Source organism: Sciurus vulgaris (assembly GCF_902686455.1).
Source record: "Sciurus vulgaris genome assembly, chromosome: 10".
NCBI classification, from domain to species: domain Eukaryota; kingdom Metazoa; phylum Chordata; class Mammalia; order Rodentia; family Sciuridae; genus Sciurus; species Sciurus vulgaris.
Genome location: NC_136470.1, coordinates 127,187,106 through 127,206,635, shown reverse-complemented (window position 1 = coordinate 127,206,635; position 19,530 = coordinate 127,187,106). Strand labels below are relative to the sequence as shown.

Genomic DNA, 19,530 nt, shown 5'->3' with positions numbered 1-19,530 from the left:
GATTGGCTATGTCAGGGATGTCACAACAGGTCATCAATCACACAGGAGTGTGTCCCCTGAGGCCCTCCGCCAGGAGCCAGCCTGCTCCCCTGGCAGCTTTAAGCCAACTGGAGCTCAGGGTCACCCTGTGGAGTTCAGGTCTCCCTGATGGCTTGTGGCAAAGTGCTCCATTGTGAGTTTTAAAATTAAAATAGAAGAGACTGGAAAGAAGAGCTGCCGCTCCCTCAGCGGGTGCGGGCGTTCTGTCCCAGCTCCACCAGCAGGCTCTCCTCCGACCCCCACGAGAGGACGCTTTTCTGTTTACACTTAGGGAAGCTGAAACCAGACTGAATAACTCTGCCATGGTTGCAGTGTGCGTTAGAGCCCGGCTGGGCCCAGGACCTGGCTTCCCACTCCTGCCACCCCTAGGACTGTGCTGCCTGCACCCGACCCCGCTGCCTCCCTTTGACCCCAACCTCAAGCAGGAAAATCCAGGAAGGATGCTGCAGCCACACAGCCGTGTGCAGCTTTGTGCATTTACACGCGTGTGCCCCTGCGTGTCCATGTCTACGGCAGCACCTATTGTCCCCATTGTCATCCTAGCAGTCTTTGTGTAGTGATTTAAATTTTGGAAAGTCCTTCTACACTAGAACCTCTTTGGGTCTTAACAATCCCACAAAATAGTTTGTCCAAGGATTATGATTCTTAATTCACGGATGGAGAGACCAAAGCTCAGCCAGAGAAATGGCTTTAGCAAGTCTCTGACCAGAGGCAAGGGGAACCCAGAGGAGAGGCCTTGGATCAAAGGGGGCGTGAGGAGAACCAGGGAGGCTGAGGGAGGACCAGGGAGGCTGAGGGAGGGTGCAGGAGGAAGGAACTGAGCACCGGAGATGAACCTCAAATAAAGCCTGAGTGGAAGGGTGGAGAGGGCGATTTTTCATGCTAAATTCTATTTGAAGGGAAGGTAGAGATTTCCTACTATGGTGTAAGGAGCCCCCCTTTGGGGCAGCATCTCTGTGTCTCAGGCTCACCCTGTTTCCTCTGGCCCAGGAGATAACCAAGGCAACTCAGCCTGGAGGTGTGGGTTTTCCTGTGCATGAGCTGCTCGACCAGCCTGATCAGGGAAGTGTGTCCTGGGGGCGGGTTCCCGAGCTCCTGTGGCTGCTCCCTCCGCCCTGTCACGGCTCCCCTCGCAGGTGTCACTTTACAGGGAGAGACCAGGGCTTCCGTGAGTTGCCTAAGGACACGCAGGTCACGTTTCCCTTGGAAACAGTTTTCTGGCACAGCCTTTCACAAAGCTGGTAATGTGCCCCCTTAGAAAGTCCCAAAGCCCCTTCCTGCCTTCGGTCCTACCCCTGGCCCGCTGGAAAGGACAGAGAGGAATTTGACTTGCATCCTTGTTGTTTCACAGCCTGGGATTTGGGGACAGTCACTCAAGCTCTCTTTAGCCTAACTTCCTCTTATCTGGGGAATGGACTAGAAATGCTTATCTCACAGGTCGTTCCTGTCCTCTGTGCAGTGAACCTTGCTTTGGTTTTCTGTACTCCATTGTCTCTGTCCAAATATGTGCATTTGATGTCACAGGCTTCTGGGTTGTGCTACATGATCCAGTAAAGTACTTCCAGCTAAGGTGTCAATCAAGGGACAGTAAGAGCTTCATGCAGGGGTCAGAAAACTTTTCCTGTAAAGGGTCATGGGTAAATATTTAGGCTTTGAGGGCCGTGAGGTCTGTCACGGTGACTCAGCTTCCCTATTTCAGGGCACCATAAGCAATCTGGAAATGAATGTGTGTGGCTATGCTCCAGGGAAACCTTGTGGGCACTGAGACTTGAATTTCTTATTATTCAAGTTCAAGTGCATGCATTATTCTTTTGATTTTTTTAATCATTTAAAATATAAACTTTTTTTTTTTTTTTTAAGCTCACAGTTAAACAAAAACAGGGGCTTGACTAGATTTGTCTATGTGCTTCGCTTTACTGGCCCCTGGCTTAACACACCACGAGAGCAGGAGGCATTTACATTTTAAGTGGGGATTATCTGTTAAAATGAAACATTGGTTCTGTGCTGGTGGAACCTCAAATACCTGATAGGGCGGCGCAGGAAAGGCAAGGAGCTCTTCCTAGTCTCCCTCTGACAGACACAGCTCCGCTTTCTAAACCCTGACAACTCTGTTTCCCTGAGCAAATCTGAGCCCTTACTGTGCTTATCACTCTATGATTCGAAATCAGTGCCTTTCATGTAGTAAAACCTAAGCCAGCTCTTCCGTTTTCTCAATCAATAATTAATCCAACTTTCAGAAGGGGCAGGGTGAAGCCAGCTGACCCCTGGGGCCTGGTCTATTTTCTCCAGGTGGCAGGAGACAGACTTTCAGAGGGGACAGAGACATACACTTGACAAGGCTTAGCAGGAGCCTCACCTGTCCCAGGACACCTGACTGCCAAATTTGTCCCCTCGCCTGTGGGGTCTTGTGAGATTTGAGTGCGAATCAGATTCCTTTGCCATCCAGGACTTTCCGTTGGTTTTGGACTGAATGCTCTGGGTACTTCTCAGGAAGCATTGCACTTAAAAGTGGAGTTGAAACAGTCACTCTTTTCAGCTGGTCTCTGCCTGCAATCTCCAGCTTCCAGCCATCATCTGTGTGGTTGACTCAGAAGTCCTTCTTCCCTAAAATCCCCCGAACTGCAAAAGGCGTGGCGGTCCCTAGGGCTTCCCCTGCCCTCAGAATGACACGGAGGCCCTCCTTCCGTGGTTTGACCCCCTTCGCCAGTCCAGTCTTCTTCCCCTGTCCCTGCCACACTGGGCGTCCCTGGCCTTCCTAATACCTGTTAGGGTCTGGCACACCTTCTCCTTAGTGCTAAAGACTTTGTCCTTTAGATTCGGTGCAGGTACATCTCTCCTAGGTCCCCTGCCTGGTGCAAGTTCAGGTTCACATGGGTCCCTCTGCCATGGGCTTGGTCCTCAATATTGCCATCATCTCCTTTGCTATGAGCCTCAACAGGTCCCGTCTGACTCTGTGACCAGCCTTCAGCACACAGAGCGCCTTCTATAATGAGGCAACACCGTGTAGTGTCAAATTCAGTTCTCTCTCACATTGCAAAGGACTTAGAGAAAGTTAATCTCTCTCAGCTTTCATGCTGCTGTTTTTTTTAATACCAAAGTATTAGACACCCTAGGTGACTTGGGAATATTTTCTGTAGGACCCTCTTTGCCGAAGTGGAGTCTATGAACCCGCAGCAGGTAGAACTCTCCAAACGTATTAAATCAGGATGTGCATTTTACCCAGGCTTCCCTGCTGACTCATGTGCACCTCTGAATAGAACTCTCTGGAAAGATCCCACCCTTCCTTCCCCAGGGCGGCCTGATTGGTGAAATAGTGGGACATTCAGAACAATTTGACGCACCTGGAGAATTAGTCAAAACCCACAAGAGAAGTGGTTTGATCATGAGGATGTACCTCCTCCCCTTTTCCTTTTACAGAGGACACCTCAACGTGAAGGTGAAAGGAAGAGGCTTTGGCTGGGCCCTGGGGACACTCTTCCAGGGTGTTGGGTGACTGCTGCAAGTGGGGTGTAGTTAGCTGCTCTGGGGTTGAGCTCAGAGAGGCAGACAGAGGTGTTTCCCGTGGAGTTCAGGGGATCAGGAAGCCTTGCATCCAGAATGGCTAGATGTTTGGTCAGGAACAAGTCAGGGGGAAATGTTGAGGGTCACCAGGAAAGTGTCCAGTGCTCTCTTCCCAGGGGGATTGTCTCGCATGAAGGGGCAATGAAGCACTGAACTTTGGGTCCCTCCTGGCAGAAGCAGGTGATAAATACAAAATCTGACAAGGAAGTGTTGTGGAAGATAATGTTTTCAACTTGGAACATAGAGAAGACCTGAGTGATTAAAAGGAAGGATAGGGAAAAGCACAAACCAGAAATGTGTTTCTCCAAACAACAGAAAATAAAGTGAAAACTAAATAAACAAGCAAAATTCCCAGACTAACAATTGCTTTACAAACGATCCTCTGAGGGACAGGTCAGCGCCCCTGTGAGTAGAGGTCAGCAGGATCACTGACTCAGTGCCATCTCTACTGGGTGCCCTGCTGTTTTTGCCACCACCTCCTTGGCAGTCTCCCAGGGTACCCAACCTCTGCAGTGCTCTGCTCCATGAAGGGATGCACTTCCCACTCCAAGTCCTTAGAGCACACACAGGCCCCCTGGCACCATCTCACCTGTTTGGTGAGAGGGAAACGCCCACTAAGAAGACTGTCATTCAGACACCTGGCAGGGGAGGCCTTTGCCGTGTGGCCCACGGGCACACCTCTCTGTTTCCTAGTGTACTCTTATATCTCCATGAAGCAAAATGCCTCCAAGCACACCATGAGTCCTCAAAGCTCTGGACAAAACAAAGATGCTCTGAGGCCCGTCTTCCTCCTTGACCCAGTGACAATGAGGAGATCCCGTCAGCAAATTCCATCTTCTCCTGAAGAGTGGGCCACCTTACCACTTGTTCAGAATAATGATCTTGGACTATAGCAGAGAACACAAAACTCATGCCTGTGCCTGGCACCCTGGGTTTGTTTTCTGGATACAGAGACTTCCTTCCTCTTGCTGCCAGCCAAACCCCTAATAAGCCCCAGTCTACCCACTGTGAGTGAGGGAGGCTTCCAAGCGAGCTTTGACGCCATGCTTGGGTGGTGCATGAAAAGTTCAATGTCAGGGTCGGGAGAAGTGTGTTTGCCCTGAGGGAGCCCAAAGCCTTTCTGAGAAGACAAGCACAACCCACAGAACAAAGCTGGAAGGAGGAAAACCACAGCACCAGCAGACGACACCTTGGCCAAGCAGAGCCGGGGTGGGGGTGTCCTGGGCACAGCTGGATAAAGTCGGAAGCATGCTGGGAAATCGGGGGTCCTGAACGTGGAAGGAGTTATGGGGATGGCAATCGGGGTCCACGGTCCTGGGCATCACTGGAGCTGGCCTGGGGGGCCTTGAGGCTCGCGGAGTCACCTCACCCTGGCTTCAAGTTCTCAGCCACCCAACCTGCCCTACCCAGCCTGCTACACAGGCTTCAATCACCCAGGCTGACATGATGAACTGACGCAGAGAATTATCGCTGCCCTCTTTTCTTTGTTCCACGAAAAGGTATGGGGGACTAAACTCAGGTCACTTAACCACTTCGCCACATCCCCAGCCTGTTTTTATATTTTATTTAGAGACAAGGTCTCACTGAGTTGCTTAGGGTCTCCCTTAGTTGCTGAGGCTGGCTTTGAACTCACGCTCCTCCTGCCTCAGCCTCCTGAGCAGGAAAAGGCACGTTTTTTAACCAAGGTCTCACTGCCATCCTTCATTCGCTCTACACTGCGAGTGTCTGTCCTGTGCTGAGCGCTGGGGACAAAAATCACCCAGGGCCCCAACCTGTCCTCTGGGGGCCTGCTGTGGGCAGCTGCCAGCCACGCTGGGCACTGCAGGGTGGGGGCTCAGCAAGTTCCTCACACAGAATTGAACATCACGACCAAGATTTTCTTTGCATATACTTAACATTACATTTGCATAGATTTAACAAGTACACACTCTGTAAAGAAATTACATTTAAATATGGTTATGAACAAGTAATCCCAAATCTGTAGGCGCCTCATTTGTCAAAGACAAAAAAACATCGGATTGCTCTCCAGATATGGCTTTGCTTCTGGCTTTTCCTACTTCAAATCCCACTGTGAGCACATTCCACACTTAGAAAATGTATAGATAGACTCTTTCTAGGCTTTCTCTTGGAAGGGCAGACCTTTACTGCTGATCCTTATGTTAAAATAAAACAGGATGAGTTCTTCTTTATTCACATAGTTTTTAATTCACTCATTCCTATTCTTTTCCCTTTCCCCTCCCTCCCTCCCTCCCTCCCTCCCTCCCTCCCTTCCTTCCATTCTTCCTTCTTTCTTTCTCTTTCTGGTACTGGGGATTGAACCTAGGGGCTTCCTACCACTCAGTTACATCCCCAGTCCTTTTTATTTTCCTAATTTTGAGACAGGGTCTTGCTAAGTTGCCAAGGCTGGCCTCAAATTTGCAATCCTCCTGCCTCAGCCTCCTGAGTTGCTGTGTATCACTGTGTCTGGTTATGCATTGACTATTTCTTGAGCATCTCCCACTGTAACTGGATGCCGTGCTAAGCCTGAGAAACACTGTGGAGAGCGGTGACAGAGGATGGGACTGAGATTGGGGTCTCTGATGACCTCATGGCTGTGGCATGCCTGGTGCCTGGGAATGTTTCTGTGCAAGAGCACAGGATGCTTAGCTACTACAGCAATGCCCTGCATGAGGAGGCTCTGTGCAAGAGTCCTATCAGCTCTGACCTTGATCTCAGGCACACAGCTCCTGGGAAGGAAGGAATTCTTATGCTAGACAACCACAATGTTTCACCAGCTCCTCTTCTCCAGTTCCTGCCTGCCTTATAGTGACTTTTAAGGCTGGACTTTCTTGAAAGCTCCTAACATTGCACTCTGCAACTGTGGATTGCAATTATGGAAAAGCCACATAGATGTCCTGGTTTCTGTAACTTCCTGAATACAAAGAATAATGGTTGCATAGTCTTTAACTTGATAATGAGGCATATATAAATAAAGATTGCTGGCATAACTCTTTAGACCTGCAGCTCCATCAGAGAGCAGGCTCCACCTGATCCCAGCTTAATCTTCAAGATCTGTGTCTGTGAATCTTTATTTTCCCTTTTCCCCTCACTGACGCCAGAGTTTGGTCGGGCTGGTCATGACAAAACACAATAATGAGCAAGACAGAATCCTGCCTTTTGGACCCATAGGTCTTGTGACTTATGCCCAATCGAACTCCGACTGCTGAGGGTTGGGAGAACACTGTTTCCCATTCTGACTTGAGCCCCCTTCTGTGTCCCCGCTTGATCCTGAATGAACTAGCACAGGTGACTCTACTCCGTTCCTGTCCTCTCCTGTGCCTCACCTGTGGCTCTTCTCCTGAGCATTTCATCTTCTTTATTTTGTTCAATCAGGCAGTTCTGAGCTCTCTGCAGGGGTAGGAACCTCTCTTTAAGAGCGATCAAGTGTGCTGGGAAGCACATTTTGGGGGCTGCCTGCTCTCAAAGCAGAGTGCAGGGATCTGGATATCCTAGGCAAAGGGGTCTTGCACTACCCCTGACCCATATAGTCCTGAGGAATGGGACTAGGGATGAGTGTCTGACCAAAAGGCAGCCATTCAAAGTCGGACCAGGGACCTGCAGGGTGGCCTGGCACTAGTCTGCCTGAAAGAGAAGAGAGAATATAAAAGGGGGACAGAGACCTAAAAACACATCAGGAGAAGGCACAGACGCCTGCAGCATCACCAACATGAGAAGAGATGGGGAGTCCAGCACCCACACGGGGACACAGAGATCGTCACGGGCCTCCCTGCTCGGTCACAAGGTCCGCTGACATCACCACTGGAATTATTATTCCATGACATCACCACTGGAATTATTATTCCATCACCATGGAATTATTATTGCAGAGAACTGGAATTATTATTCCAGTTCTCTGCAAGATCCTCCTATGCACCTCTCCTCACCCTCTTTTCAGACCCTAAGGCCAGTGACACAGCCTGCATGTAAGGGTGACTGGAACACCCACTCTGTCTTCGCATCCAAATGAGAGGACACCAAATCCAGCCCATCAAGAGCCATTGCTTCTCCATTCCCTGAGTTTACCTTTTAGAAACCCACTGCCCCAGAGGCTTCCACCTGCATCCCCACCCACCTGTCAGGATCTGTTTGAGCACAAAGAGCATGGCGACCTTCCCAAGGTATCGCGCGGTGATAGAAACCCAAGGTGCATCAGCCTGGCTGAGCACCCTGGGATCAAGTGGGGGGGCTCCCGCCATCCTGCCTTAGCGCTGCGGGATGATAACCATTGATCTACAAATGTCAAGAGATTTGAGAAAGGGAGCGCTGACGTTACACAAGTTGCCTCTGACATTCTCAACTCTAAAATGGGGACAATAAATCATGTAAGAGTTGTGAGAACAAACCATTTCTTGCAGCAAAATAGTTGCATCGAAAACATTCCTTTCATTGTGCTATGATTTGAGCTCACAGGCTGGAAGCCCCTCTAAACCAGGCCACGCTGCCTCCTTCACCGAACAGGACTGACGACACAGGCCCACCTTGCCAGCCAGGCTTGCACACTGGCTTCACGTCCACCTGCACCAGCGTGTCCTGGGCAGCGGGCTTCTGTCCGCAGTCGTACGCCGTCACCAGGATCTCATACTGGCGTTGCTTGTCATAGCTGAGCTTCTCAGTATTCCTGATGTTGCCTGAAGAATGAAGTTCAAAATCATTTCAGGTCATTTCATTTCTCTGTCCCCCTTTTATATTCTCTCTTCTCTTTCAGGCAGACTAGTGCCAGGCCACCCTGCAGGTCCCCGGTCTGACTTTGAATGGCTGCCTTTTGGTCAGACACTCATCCCTAGTCCCATTCCTCAGGATTAGATGGGTCAGGGGTGAACCACGCTGCACTTCCTCACCACCCCTTCGCCATTCCTTCAACCTGCACAAGGATGGTACCAGCCTTTTCCCCACCTCTTTGTAACATCGGGGGCAGCGGGAGCTCCCACCCACGGCCTGCTGATGCTGTGGTGGTATAGTCCAAGGGACCCTGGCTGGAGCCACCTCTCTGTGCAGTGGGGCTGCTGGGCCTTCTGAGCACACATCCGGAATCCAGCTGGCCTGTGTTTGTAAGAAATGGGTAGCCAGAAAGCTCCCTCCCACAGTGCATGCATGTGGCTGCGTCCCTGACCTAGAGCAGAGAGAACCCATCTGCCATGAAATTTCTGGAAAAAATGAAATTCAGAAAATGTCCTGACACATATTTTTGAACATCTGGGCTTGTTGCCAGGAATGTTCACTGCCTCTTCTCACATTATTTTGCTACCAAATAGGAAGTAAAATCAATAAGAAAACGTGTGACCTCCCTTCTGAAAGTTACACAGAATAACAGATTCTTTGCCCTGAGGAAGAAGACATTTTTCTTTTACGCGAGAGACCAAACAATTTTTTTTTGGAGTCATTTGTGTGTGTTTTTTTGATCCTGTGGGATTGATATTACAATTTATAAATAAATATTTGGTAATTAATGAGCAAAATTTTAATTGACTATTTCTTCAGGATTACAATTTTCATGCCCAAGAATGAATAAAGACCCAAAGCTCATTTAATGCTTTAAAGTTTTTAATTCCAAGAGATGAAAGTCTTCCTTTGCTGAGCATAATTTCATTCCTACTTTAAAATTTTTTTTTCTATTTTCTTTTTTGATGGTGAAGTTGACAGCGAATTAGACGTGAAATGTTATCATCATCTTTTATGAGAAGTGAAATTAAGAAAAATGGAAATCAAAAGAACAGGCCAATGAACAAATGAACATAGAATGGCTGACTCAGGTACAATTTTATGTCTTATTAAATCTAAAGGAAAGGTAGCTGAGTTTCTTCCATTTTAACTGATGTATATTACTCATGTCAACATGGGACAACATGGAATTAAGACCCAAAAGATTGAAGAGGAATGAGTCTGACGTTACTTTCCTATGTTCATGTAGGAATACACCACCAGTGAAACCCCACATCAGGTACAACCACAAGAATGGGGTCCTAATTAGAATAAGTTATACTCCATGCATGTACAATATGGTGAAATACACTCTATTGTCATGCCTATCTAAAAATGACAAATAAAAAAGATCGAAAAATTAGAAAAGTAAAATAATGCTTTCAATATTGGAAAAGCGGCTCTATCCATCACCCAGTGTCACCAATATAGTGCTCAGGACTGGGTTTCGGGTTGGTCCTGCACCTGCGGGGCTATCAGGGTGGAGTGGTAGGGGCTGGTTAATGGCAAGGAACGGAGACGAAGTCACTGTTACACTGGACCAAGAATTAGAACAATTCATCTGTTCCGGACTGTTTCTAAAAATGCAACTGCATCTATTGATTTGAAGTAGCATTTAATTTAACAAATTCAGTAAAAAAAAAAAAAAAAAAAAGATCTGTGAGTTAAGAATGGATCTGATGTGTCTCTGGTTTTATATCTGGCATCCAAAATTGCCTTCATTTCCCCCAGAATATTTGTTTTCTTCTTGGTTCTGAGAGCCTGCCCGGGCCGGGACCGCTCAGTATTGGTTGGTAACACTCCGAGGGACTCTGTTAACAAACTTGCCTGTGCAGTTATTGTCACAGGGGAGGATTCTGTCAGGTGGAAGCCCTTTAATCCAACCACCACAAGTCTGTTTCCACAGCATCAGATTGAACGTAGAACAAAAAGTTTTTAAGTTTCTCTTTCCTTAAATGACTCTCAAAAGATAGGCCTCTTAGAAGAGGAAGGCTTGGGGTTTCCAGTGGATGTGACATTAAGCAGACCAAACACTATTGATTGTGGTAGAAAAATAAACACACAAGCCTAATCCCTGACTCAATTTGTCTCGACTCCACTTCTTGTAACAAGTCTTAATGAAACTGTCTGAGAAACTAATTTACTTTCTCCGCCACCACTAACTTCATGCATGGGAAAATGGGTTTCAAAGCACAAGAATTTGAAGCATTAGCTCAAAAATGAGAGAAGAGTCTTGGGGCCCGTTGTTGCGTGGCAGGTCACCTCTGGCTCAGATGCACAACTAAGATCTTTTGGAAGCGCAGAAAAATCGTCCACTTGACTTCTGCTGCGATTGCGTTTTTTTTTTTTTTGAGTGTTCTGGTCTCAGGAACCTGAGCTCACAGGAAGCTCAGGGGAGCTGCTGTCCCTGGGCGTGTCTCTTCAGACCCAAAGGGACCTGGGAAGCAAGCCCTTGAGGAACTCTTAGTCCCGCCTTTACATATTAATGAAGGTTGCTTTTACTCTCAGGGGAGGTGGTGGGTGGGGTGGGGTGATGAAGAAATAAGCACAGCAGCCAGGTGCGGTGGTGCAGGCCTGTAATCCCGGCAGCTCAGGAGGCTGAGGCAGGAGGATCGTGAGTTCAAAGCCAGCCTCAGCAACTTGGTGAGGCCCTGAGCAACTCAGCCAGATCTTGTCTCTAAATGAAATTTAAAAAGAGCTGGGGATGTGGCTCAGTGGTTAAGTGCCCCTGTGTTCAATCCCTGGTACCGAGAGAGAGAGAGAGAGAGAGAGAGAGAGAGAGAGAGAGAGAGAGAGAGAAGCACTGCATCCTCCTTCCAGTGGAGTTTAAATGGGAATGACCCTTCTGGAAAGCTCCTGGCAACCCAAGCCAGTCACTTTGAAATTGCCCTTACCTTTCTACATGAACTCCCTCATCTAAAAATGGATCCTGGGAAAATGATAAAACTGCAGATACATGTGCAAATATGTTCATCTAAGTGTTACTTATATATTAAAAAATAGTCTGACAGGAAGAGAAGTGTAAGAGTCTCCTATGCACGAGAAGGAGCTTTGTTTAGCACTGAGATAAGATTATTAAATATTTGTAAGGTATATACCCTCAAATTTAAGTGAAAAATCAAAGACAAAAATAAGCCACGGTAGTGGGGGGCGGTCTTAATTTTATTTAAAAGTCATAGAAAACAATTGGAAACATGATAAGCAGCTGACAGTGGCTCTTTTTGGCAGGAGGATGGTGACACACCTCCTTCTCCACCCTCCGCTGTGCTTTCCTGGTCCCCCACACAGAGCCTGCATTGCTATGCTATTCAGGTGGCAAAGAAGCATTTCCACTGACTTAAAGAATAAACAGGCTTGCTCAGAAACGCCAGAGTCCTAGGACTCTGGGACAGTCTTCTGACAAAAAGCCCAGCTGAGACCAAACAGCTGCTTGAAAAGTAGACGATCTGCCACGTGGTCACCGGGCATCCTTGTGTGGTTGAGATACCTGTGGCTGCCTCTCCTGTGGTCCCCTAACCTGCTCCAGCCAGTGGCCTACCCAGATACCCCAGTGAGCACCTGTATGCATTAGTTCAGGTAGTAATTGCTTAGGCAGGTCATTTTGTGGATGACGATCTGTCACCGTGCTCTATGTTGGGTCCCAAGCACTTAATCATCTTCTAAGGGCACATTTGTAGCCTTGATTTGGAGTGTAGACACTACATTTGTAGTGTCTCCCTTTTCTCCCACCCCAAATCCTTGGTAACCACCATTCTACTGTCTGTTCATTCAGGTTGTTGCAAATGACAGGATTTCCTTCTCTTTTTAGGGCTGAATAATATTTGCGTGTGTGTGTGTGTGTGTGTGTCCCCACATTTTGCGTATCCATTTATCTGTCAATGGATACTTTGGCAGTTTCCATGGCTGAGCTGCTGTGAATGAAGCTGTAATATTATGGGAATGTCGTCAAGACAGTATTTTTGTTTCCTGTGGATATACAACTAGGAGTGCGTTTGCTGAATTATATGGTAGCTCTGTTTTCCTTACTGGCTGGACCAGTCTCCGTTCCCACCAGCTGGACACATCCACCTCCTCTTCAGCACTTGCTCTGTTGATGTTTGGTAAGAATCGTCCTAATAGTGCTGAGGGGACACCTCACTGAAGCTTTGCTCTGTGTTTCAATGATGATTAATGACATCGAGCATCTTTTCTTGTACCCATTGGCCATTTATGTCTTCTTTGGACATCTGTTCAGGTTTTTTGCCATTTTTAAATTAGATTGCTATTCTGCTATTGAGTTGTATGTATCTCTTATATATTTTGGAAAACTCGTTGCTTATATGGCTTACAAATATTCTCTCCATTCTGTAGGTTGCCTTTTATTTTGTTGGAATTTTTCCTTTTGCTGTGCAAAACTTTGTTTGATAGAGTCCTACTTTTAATTTTTGCTTCTCTTGCCTGTTCTATTCATGTCAAAATAATTGCTAAAAATGATTGCCAAGACCAATGTTATAGAAATTTGCTAGGTTTTATCCTAGGAATTTGATGACTATAGGGCTTATGTTTAAATCTTTAATTCATTTGAATTGAGTTCATGTGGGGTAAGAGTACAATTTCTTTTTTGTTTTGTTTTGTTTACCCAAGTTTTCCCAGCACTGTTTATTGACAAGTCAATCCTTTGCCTACTTCATATTCTTGGTGCCTTTGTCCAAAATTAACTAGCTGTGTATGTGCGAATTTACTTCTGGGTTCTCTGTTCTGTTTTCTATGATAGTAACATGCTGTTTTGATGATGATAGCTTTGTAATATAGTTCAAAATCAGGAAGTGTGATGCCTCTGACTTTGTTCTTCTTTCTTAAGATTGCTTTTACTATCCAGGGTCTCTTGTGGTTGTATAGAAATCTTAAAATTGCTTTTTCTAACAATTTTGAAGACTTTTATTGCAATTTTGATAGGGATAGCATATCACTTTGGATAGTTTGGACATTTTGATAATATTTATTGTTCCAATCTTTGATTCCTTTCTTTTCCTTTTATTACCTCTTTATTCCTTTGTGATATGATGATTTTAGGTAGTGGTATGAGTTAATTCCTTTCTCTTTCCCTTCGATGTACCTATTATAGGTGTTTGCTTTATGGTTAACATGAGGCTTACATAAAATATCTTTAATTGAATCAGTTCATTTTAGGCAGATAACTTTATATACATTAAAAACTCTACACTTTTCCTCCCCCACATTTTATGTTTTGGATGTCAGGGTTTATATGCTTCTATCTTGTGCATCTATTAAAATGTTATTTTAGATATAATCATTCTTTTTTTTTAAACAGGTATTAACTTCATTACATTCTCTTATCTGATTTTTCTTCTATTTTTTACTTATTTTTTGTTCTAATTAGTTGTATATAACAATAGAATGCATTTATACATTTTGATAGATCATACATAAAGGGAGCGTAATCTGCCATTTTTCTGATTATACATATTGTAGCATCACATCGGGTCATGCAGTCGTATATGTACATGAGGTAATAATGTCTGTTTTACTCTACTATATCCTTCCTACCCCATACCCCTTCCCCTTCCTTCACTCCCCTCTACCTTCTATAAAGTAACTATTTAAAATCATTCTTAATACTTTTGTGTTTCAACATTTAAAACAGATTTGTGAGTGATTTGCATATCATAATTGCAGAATTAGTATATTCTAAATTCGATGCCTACTTCTCTTTACCAATGGACTTTGCACTTTCATATGTTTTCATATTTTCATGTCTCCATATTTATCCACTTCCCTTTGTTTCAGCCTGAAGAATCCTGTTAGCATTTCTATGACTGGTCTCGTAGTGATGACCTCCCTCAGTTTTTGTCTGAGAAAGTCTTTATCTCTCTGTCATTTTTGAAGAACAGTTTTTTTCAGGTAATGTATTCTTGCTTGGTAGTTTTTTGTTTTGTCACTTTGAGTGTATCATACCATTCTCCCCTGATTTGTAAGGTCTCTGCTGAGAAATTCACTGATAGCCTTCCTGAGGATCCCATGTATGTGATATACTTTTCTCTTGCTGCTTTCAAAATTCTCTTTATATATTTAATATTTATTTATTGTAGCTGAGGATTGAACTCAGAGTTTCATGCATGCTAAATTGCACTCTACCACTGATCTATACTCCCAGCATTTAACTCTTCGATTATCATGTGTCTCGGTGGAATCTTCTTTGAATGGGCTATGATTAGAGACTTGTAAGATTCATGTACCTGAATATCCATAGCTACCCAAAGATGTGGGCATTTTTCATCCATTATTTCTGTAAGTAAGCACCATTACCACTTTATCCCTTCTCCAACTATATCTTCATAATGTAAATGCGAACTCTGTTGATGCTGTTTCATAAATCCTGTAAGTTTTTTCATTCCTTTTTTCTTTTCTTTTTTCTCTTCTGATTTGTCCATTTCAAATGACCTATTTTTGAGTTTGCTTATTCTTTCTTCAGTTTGATTGAGTCTGCTGTTTATGCCCTCTATTGAATTTTTAACTCAGTCATTGTATTTTTCAGTTCCAAAAATCTGATTATTTTTAGCTTTTTGGCTCTGTTGAAATTATTGCTTAGTTTTTATATTATTTTCCTGATTTAGTGACATTGCTTATCTGTGTTCTTTTGTAACTTGTTGAGCTTCTTTAATAGAATCAGTTGGAATAACTTTAGGCAATTGGCAGCTCCTCAGTTTGTTGGGGTTGGTTATGGGCAGGCAGTTATTGAGTTCCTTTGATGGTACCATGTTTCCCATCCTCCATGATTCCTGTAGTTTTGTGTAGGTGTTTGGATATTTACAGAAGCAGTCACCTTTTCTAGACTGTATGGACTGGCTGCAGTAAGGAAAGACCTTCACTTGAGTGGGTTGAGACTAGAAAGCACTGTGACATCATGCCTGATGCCTAGTGTGTTGGTGGCTCCAGGTCTGAAAGGAGAACCATGGTGTCTTATTGGTTCAGGAAGCTGCAATCTGCAACATCAGCAACAATAGGGTGTTTCATGTGTCAAGGGCGGCAGGAGGTCTATGATGGCTAGAGGACTATTGGTATTCTCAATAGTGTGCCTGACTAGAGTGACAAGGGATTAGTTCGGTGTGTGTATGTGTGTGTGGGGGTGACTCTGAGGTCAGTGGTGTGGCTGCATCTGACTGCAGGCATATTCATGTTGGCAAGGCTTGAGCAGGGCTAATCATGGGTGTATGGGTATATGTCTTTAGCAGCTAGGACCAGCTGTGGGCACAATAGCCAATGGGTGTCCATGACAGGAGATGGTGGCTCTATGCAAATGTACATCTGCGGAAGCAGAGCTAACTGTGTGCATATGCAAGACTGCAGGGGCCAGCTGTGTATGTAAGTATGGTGGTGGGGGACCTGCTTCAGGCAACCACTGTAGGTGTGAGAGGGCAGGTTGCTCATGTGTACTCAGCGGTAGGAACTATGACTCGTGGCAAGTGAGCACATGGCTGCGTAGGCCGGCTTCAGGCTCCTGCTTAGCTGTGAGACCTAGCAACGAGAGTTGAGGCCAGCTGCTTGCAGGCGCATGGCTAAGGGATCAGACACGGGGGCAGCATGAATGGCGGTGAGGGCTGTGTCTGCAGTGGACACGCAGCCGGTAGTCTGTGCTGGTGTCTTGATTGGCTGCAGAGGCTGAGACAACTCTGAGAGAGGAAGAAGACGGGTGGTTTAAGCACCTGGAAACTGGAAAAGTGGAAAACTCTGGGTCCTTGGTGGCAGAAGCCGAGAGGGTCTGCTGCAGCTCTGCTGGCTGTGGTTTGCCTCAGTGGCAAAAGCCACCTCTGCAGAGCAGACTGCAGAGGTTCACAGTGGCCAACACTGAGGGGTCCTTGGCAGTGGAACTATAGGGGTTGTGAGGTGGGCACCAGAGCTGTTGAGGCTGCTGGGCTCCAGCGTAGAGCAGGCCACCAGGGCCATGCCGCCTCCTGCCACCTTGCTGAGTGTGGTAGCCCTTGGTAGAATTGATTTCTACCTGTCTTCAGGCACTGAAGTCATGCTGGTCTCCCCAGTGATTATCAGAAGGCTAAAGTGGGTCATTTGGGGAGGGTCCTGAGAGGCAGGGGAAGCTGTTCACCTACTCCGCTTTGCTCTGTGAGAGGAACTCATGGGCCCAGAAGTTTTCTCTCCACGTTTAAGGATTTCTGGGCTGGGGGATGGGAGAAACTCTTGCTCCTACCCATTTTGGGGGTGGAGTTATTCTCGACCTTTCCCCACCGTATTGCTGTAGTTTCTTCATTGGGCTCCTGAGTTCTCCTAGAGCTGTTTTCATTCAGGGGTAACAGTCCCACTCATTCTCTGTGGAGGGAATAGAAGCTGGGGTATCCTGTTCTGTCACCTGCAGCCATCTTTCCTCACTTTGTGTTTATGAACTTAAACACCACAACCTTGATATCTCTGTCAATCATCATTGAGGATCAGTGACTTTGTGAGAAGTCCTGGGGACACATACTCAGGGGACGTGGGTTCCAGTCCCAACTCTGCTAGTACCAGTGTGAAAATGAATTAGCTAAGTTCTTCACTCTTTAGGACTCAGTTTTTTTTTTTCCCTGTTTGTCCAATAGAAATAGGGATTCAGGCTCTGCCTACCTCGGAGAGACAGGCCAAGTGCCAACCAGTGGGGGCCTGTCTGGAATGGACCCAGAATTTTTCAAGAGTTTGACAACGTCTCAACTCAGTTACATGTTTGTAATCTCAGTCCAGAAATCCTTGGAGAGTAAATAAATCTCACGTACCAGTCATGCAGGAGAATATCTAATAATTATGGCACCATTATTGAGCGAGCACTCAATTCATAGCAAGTACCTTGCACATATTATCCCTACCTACTGCCTCTATTTGAAGCCTCACAACCCCATAAAGAGGCAGGGATTCTTACTGCTGAGATTTCTTAGGGGAGAAATTCAAAAGGAGGGAGGCGGAGGGCCTCTAGACAGACGGGGCTGGGTCTCCAGTCAGGCTGACTCCACACAGGATCTTCTGCCTTCCTGAGGCCCTGCCTCCCTTCTTCTCCCCTAAAGCAAAGAGCCTGGCCGGTTGAGGGAATCAGGATTCATCTACCTGAAACCATGGGGTCCAGGGTGTGGAAAATCTAGGCCTCCATGAGAGGACCCGAAGTCCAACAGCACTTTCCCTGGTATGCACGGAAACAAAGAACTTCTGCAAGGAGCTGAGAAAGGTCATCCAAGGAAGAAATGGATAGGGGCCAACTGGGAAGCTCATTAGAAGGTACGCTGCTTCTGCGTCTGCCCCGAGGTCCTGCCTTCACAACTTGGAGAACTGCTTTTGTAAACCTCGCTGTCGGGGGCCCATGTTCCCTGGGGTGCCCACTCTCCTCTTCTTCTTATGTTGTAAACCAAAGTTGGAGGCAGAGGCCTGGCTGAGGCCCATTACTCACTTTTAATGAGACAGCCAGGGAAATAAATTGGCATATGTTAGCGAAATGGCTCATCAAGGTGAGTAATTATCTTCATGACTGGGGCAGTTTACCCTCAGATGAAAGAATTTGCATCTCCTCTCTCACTGGGCTCTGGCTCTCCAGAAAGAGGGCAGGAGGCCAAGTGGAACCTGACCGCTGATCACAGGTACCTGCACTGCTGTCCACCATGGATCTGTCACTCCCGGATTCCAAAGCTTTCACATGGAGAGACTGCACAATTGATCACAGAAGCCCAGAGGAGAACAACACAAAGTAGTTGTTTTATATTGTGTGTGTGTGTGTGTGTGTGTGTGTGTGGTGGGGACAGGCCATAGGGAAGAGTTCTTTAATAAGCTCTGCTAATGAAACTTTTCTTCTTAGTTCTGCACTGGACTCTATTTCAAACCCAGTGTTTCCTCCTTTGCTTTCCCATGCACTGACCTTGTGCCCTGGACCATTAAGAGGGTGATGTCCAGGTACGCAGTTGTCATCCCCATGTCATTTAGCCTTTTGTAGGGAAGCTACCTCATTACGATTTTTTTCTGTCTTACGAATATTATTTTGTCTTTCAAGACAAACCATGAGCTGCTCGAGGTTAGGGATGAGGGTATGTTCTTGTCTCCTGCTATGGTTTCAATATGAGATGTCCCCCCAAAGTTCAAGAATGAGACAATGCAAGAAGGTTTAGAGGTAAAATGATTGGGTGATGGGAGCTTTAACCCAATTGGTGTAATAATCCACTTGACTGATTAACTGGGTGTAACTGTAGGCAGGTAGAGTGAGGCTAGAAGAGGTGGGTCTCTGGGGCGTGTGCCTTTGGGGTATATATTTTGTCCCTGATGAGCAGAACTCTCTCTCTCTCTGCTCTCTGACTGCATTTCCTGAGTTGCCTTCCTCTTTCAGACCTCTATCATGGTGTCCCGCCTCACCTTTGGACAAGAGCAATGGAGGCAGCCGACTATGGGCTGAGACCTCTGGAACTGGGAGTGCCAAATAAACTTTTCCCCCTCTAACATTATTCTTGCCAGGTCTTTGGTCACAGCAGCACAAAGTGCAACACAGCTCTCATTTCCTGTGGGAGCTGCTGTGGTTCTGAGGTTGCAGGTTATGTCTTAGAGTGAGTTTATCTCAGGCCTTGATGTCAAGACTTGCAAGCAGGTGACTGATGGCATTCCTCTCTAAACACTGGCATCTAAGAGACTCAAGGCTCAGTTTTGGTCTAACTCTGGTTCATGGCATGGTTTGTGCATCAATTTCAGCTTTGATGCCTCCGATTTTCTATTGTTTTCACTAGATGGTAAGCTTCCTGTGGGCAGGCCCGAGTTCCACTCTGTCTGCATTCCAAGTGTCCAGCACCATTCCCAGTACTCAGTAAGTAAATAGACTGTGTAAATGTCAGATCTTGCAACTTCTGCATCTCTGTGAGGTATTTAAGTGTTATCTGAAACAGGGATAATATGCAGACACCCACACATTCACACCAATAATTAAACAATACACTTGGTAAATATTCCTATTTGATTATAATCAAAGTTTTCAAAAATCATAGCCAAAGTGGGCTGAGTTGATTGGGCTTCTGGCTGTGTTGTTTGCCTTACCATGAGTTTCATATTAATGATCATGGAGCAATATCCAAATGGCTTTATGGGAATGTTTCAGTTCATTCTGGGATTGAAGTTCTCACTGGGGTTGAATTTCTCAAAACAGACACTGGCAAGAGCTTTAAGGATTCTGGAATGGATCTATGGCTT

General features: G+C 46.0%; 1 protein-coding gene across 1 annotated transcript in view; it reads right to left on the bottom strand.

Moving 5' to 3' along the window:
• The window catches only part of CLSTN2 (calsyntenin 2), a 572,327-nt gene that overhangs the window by 110,671 nt on the left and 442,126 nt on the right, over positions 1-19,530 (bottom strand). The window contains exon 5 of the mRNA XM_079100484.1: positions 8,118-8,267. Within this exon, the coding sequence (XP_078956610.1) occupies positions 8,118-8,267 (150 nt within the window). The remainder of the gene's footprint in view (positions 1-8,117; positions 8,268-19,530) is intronic.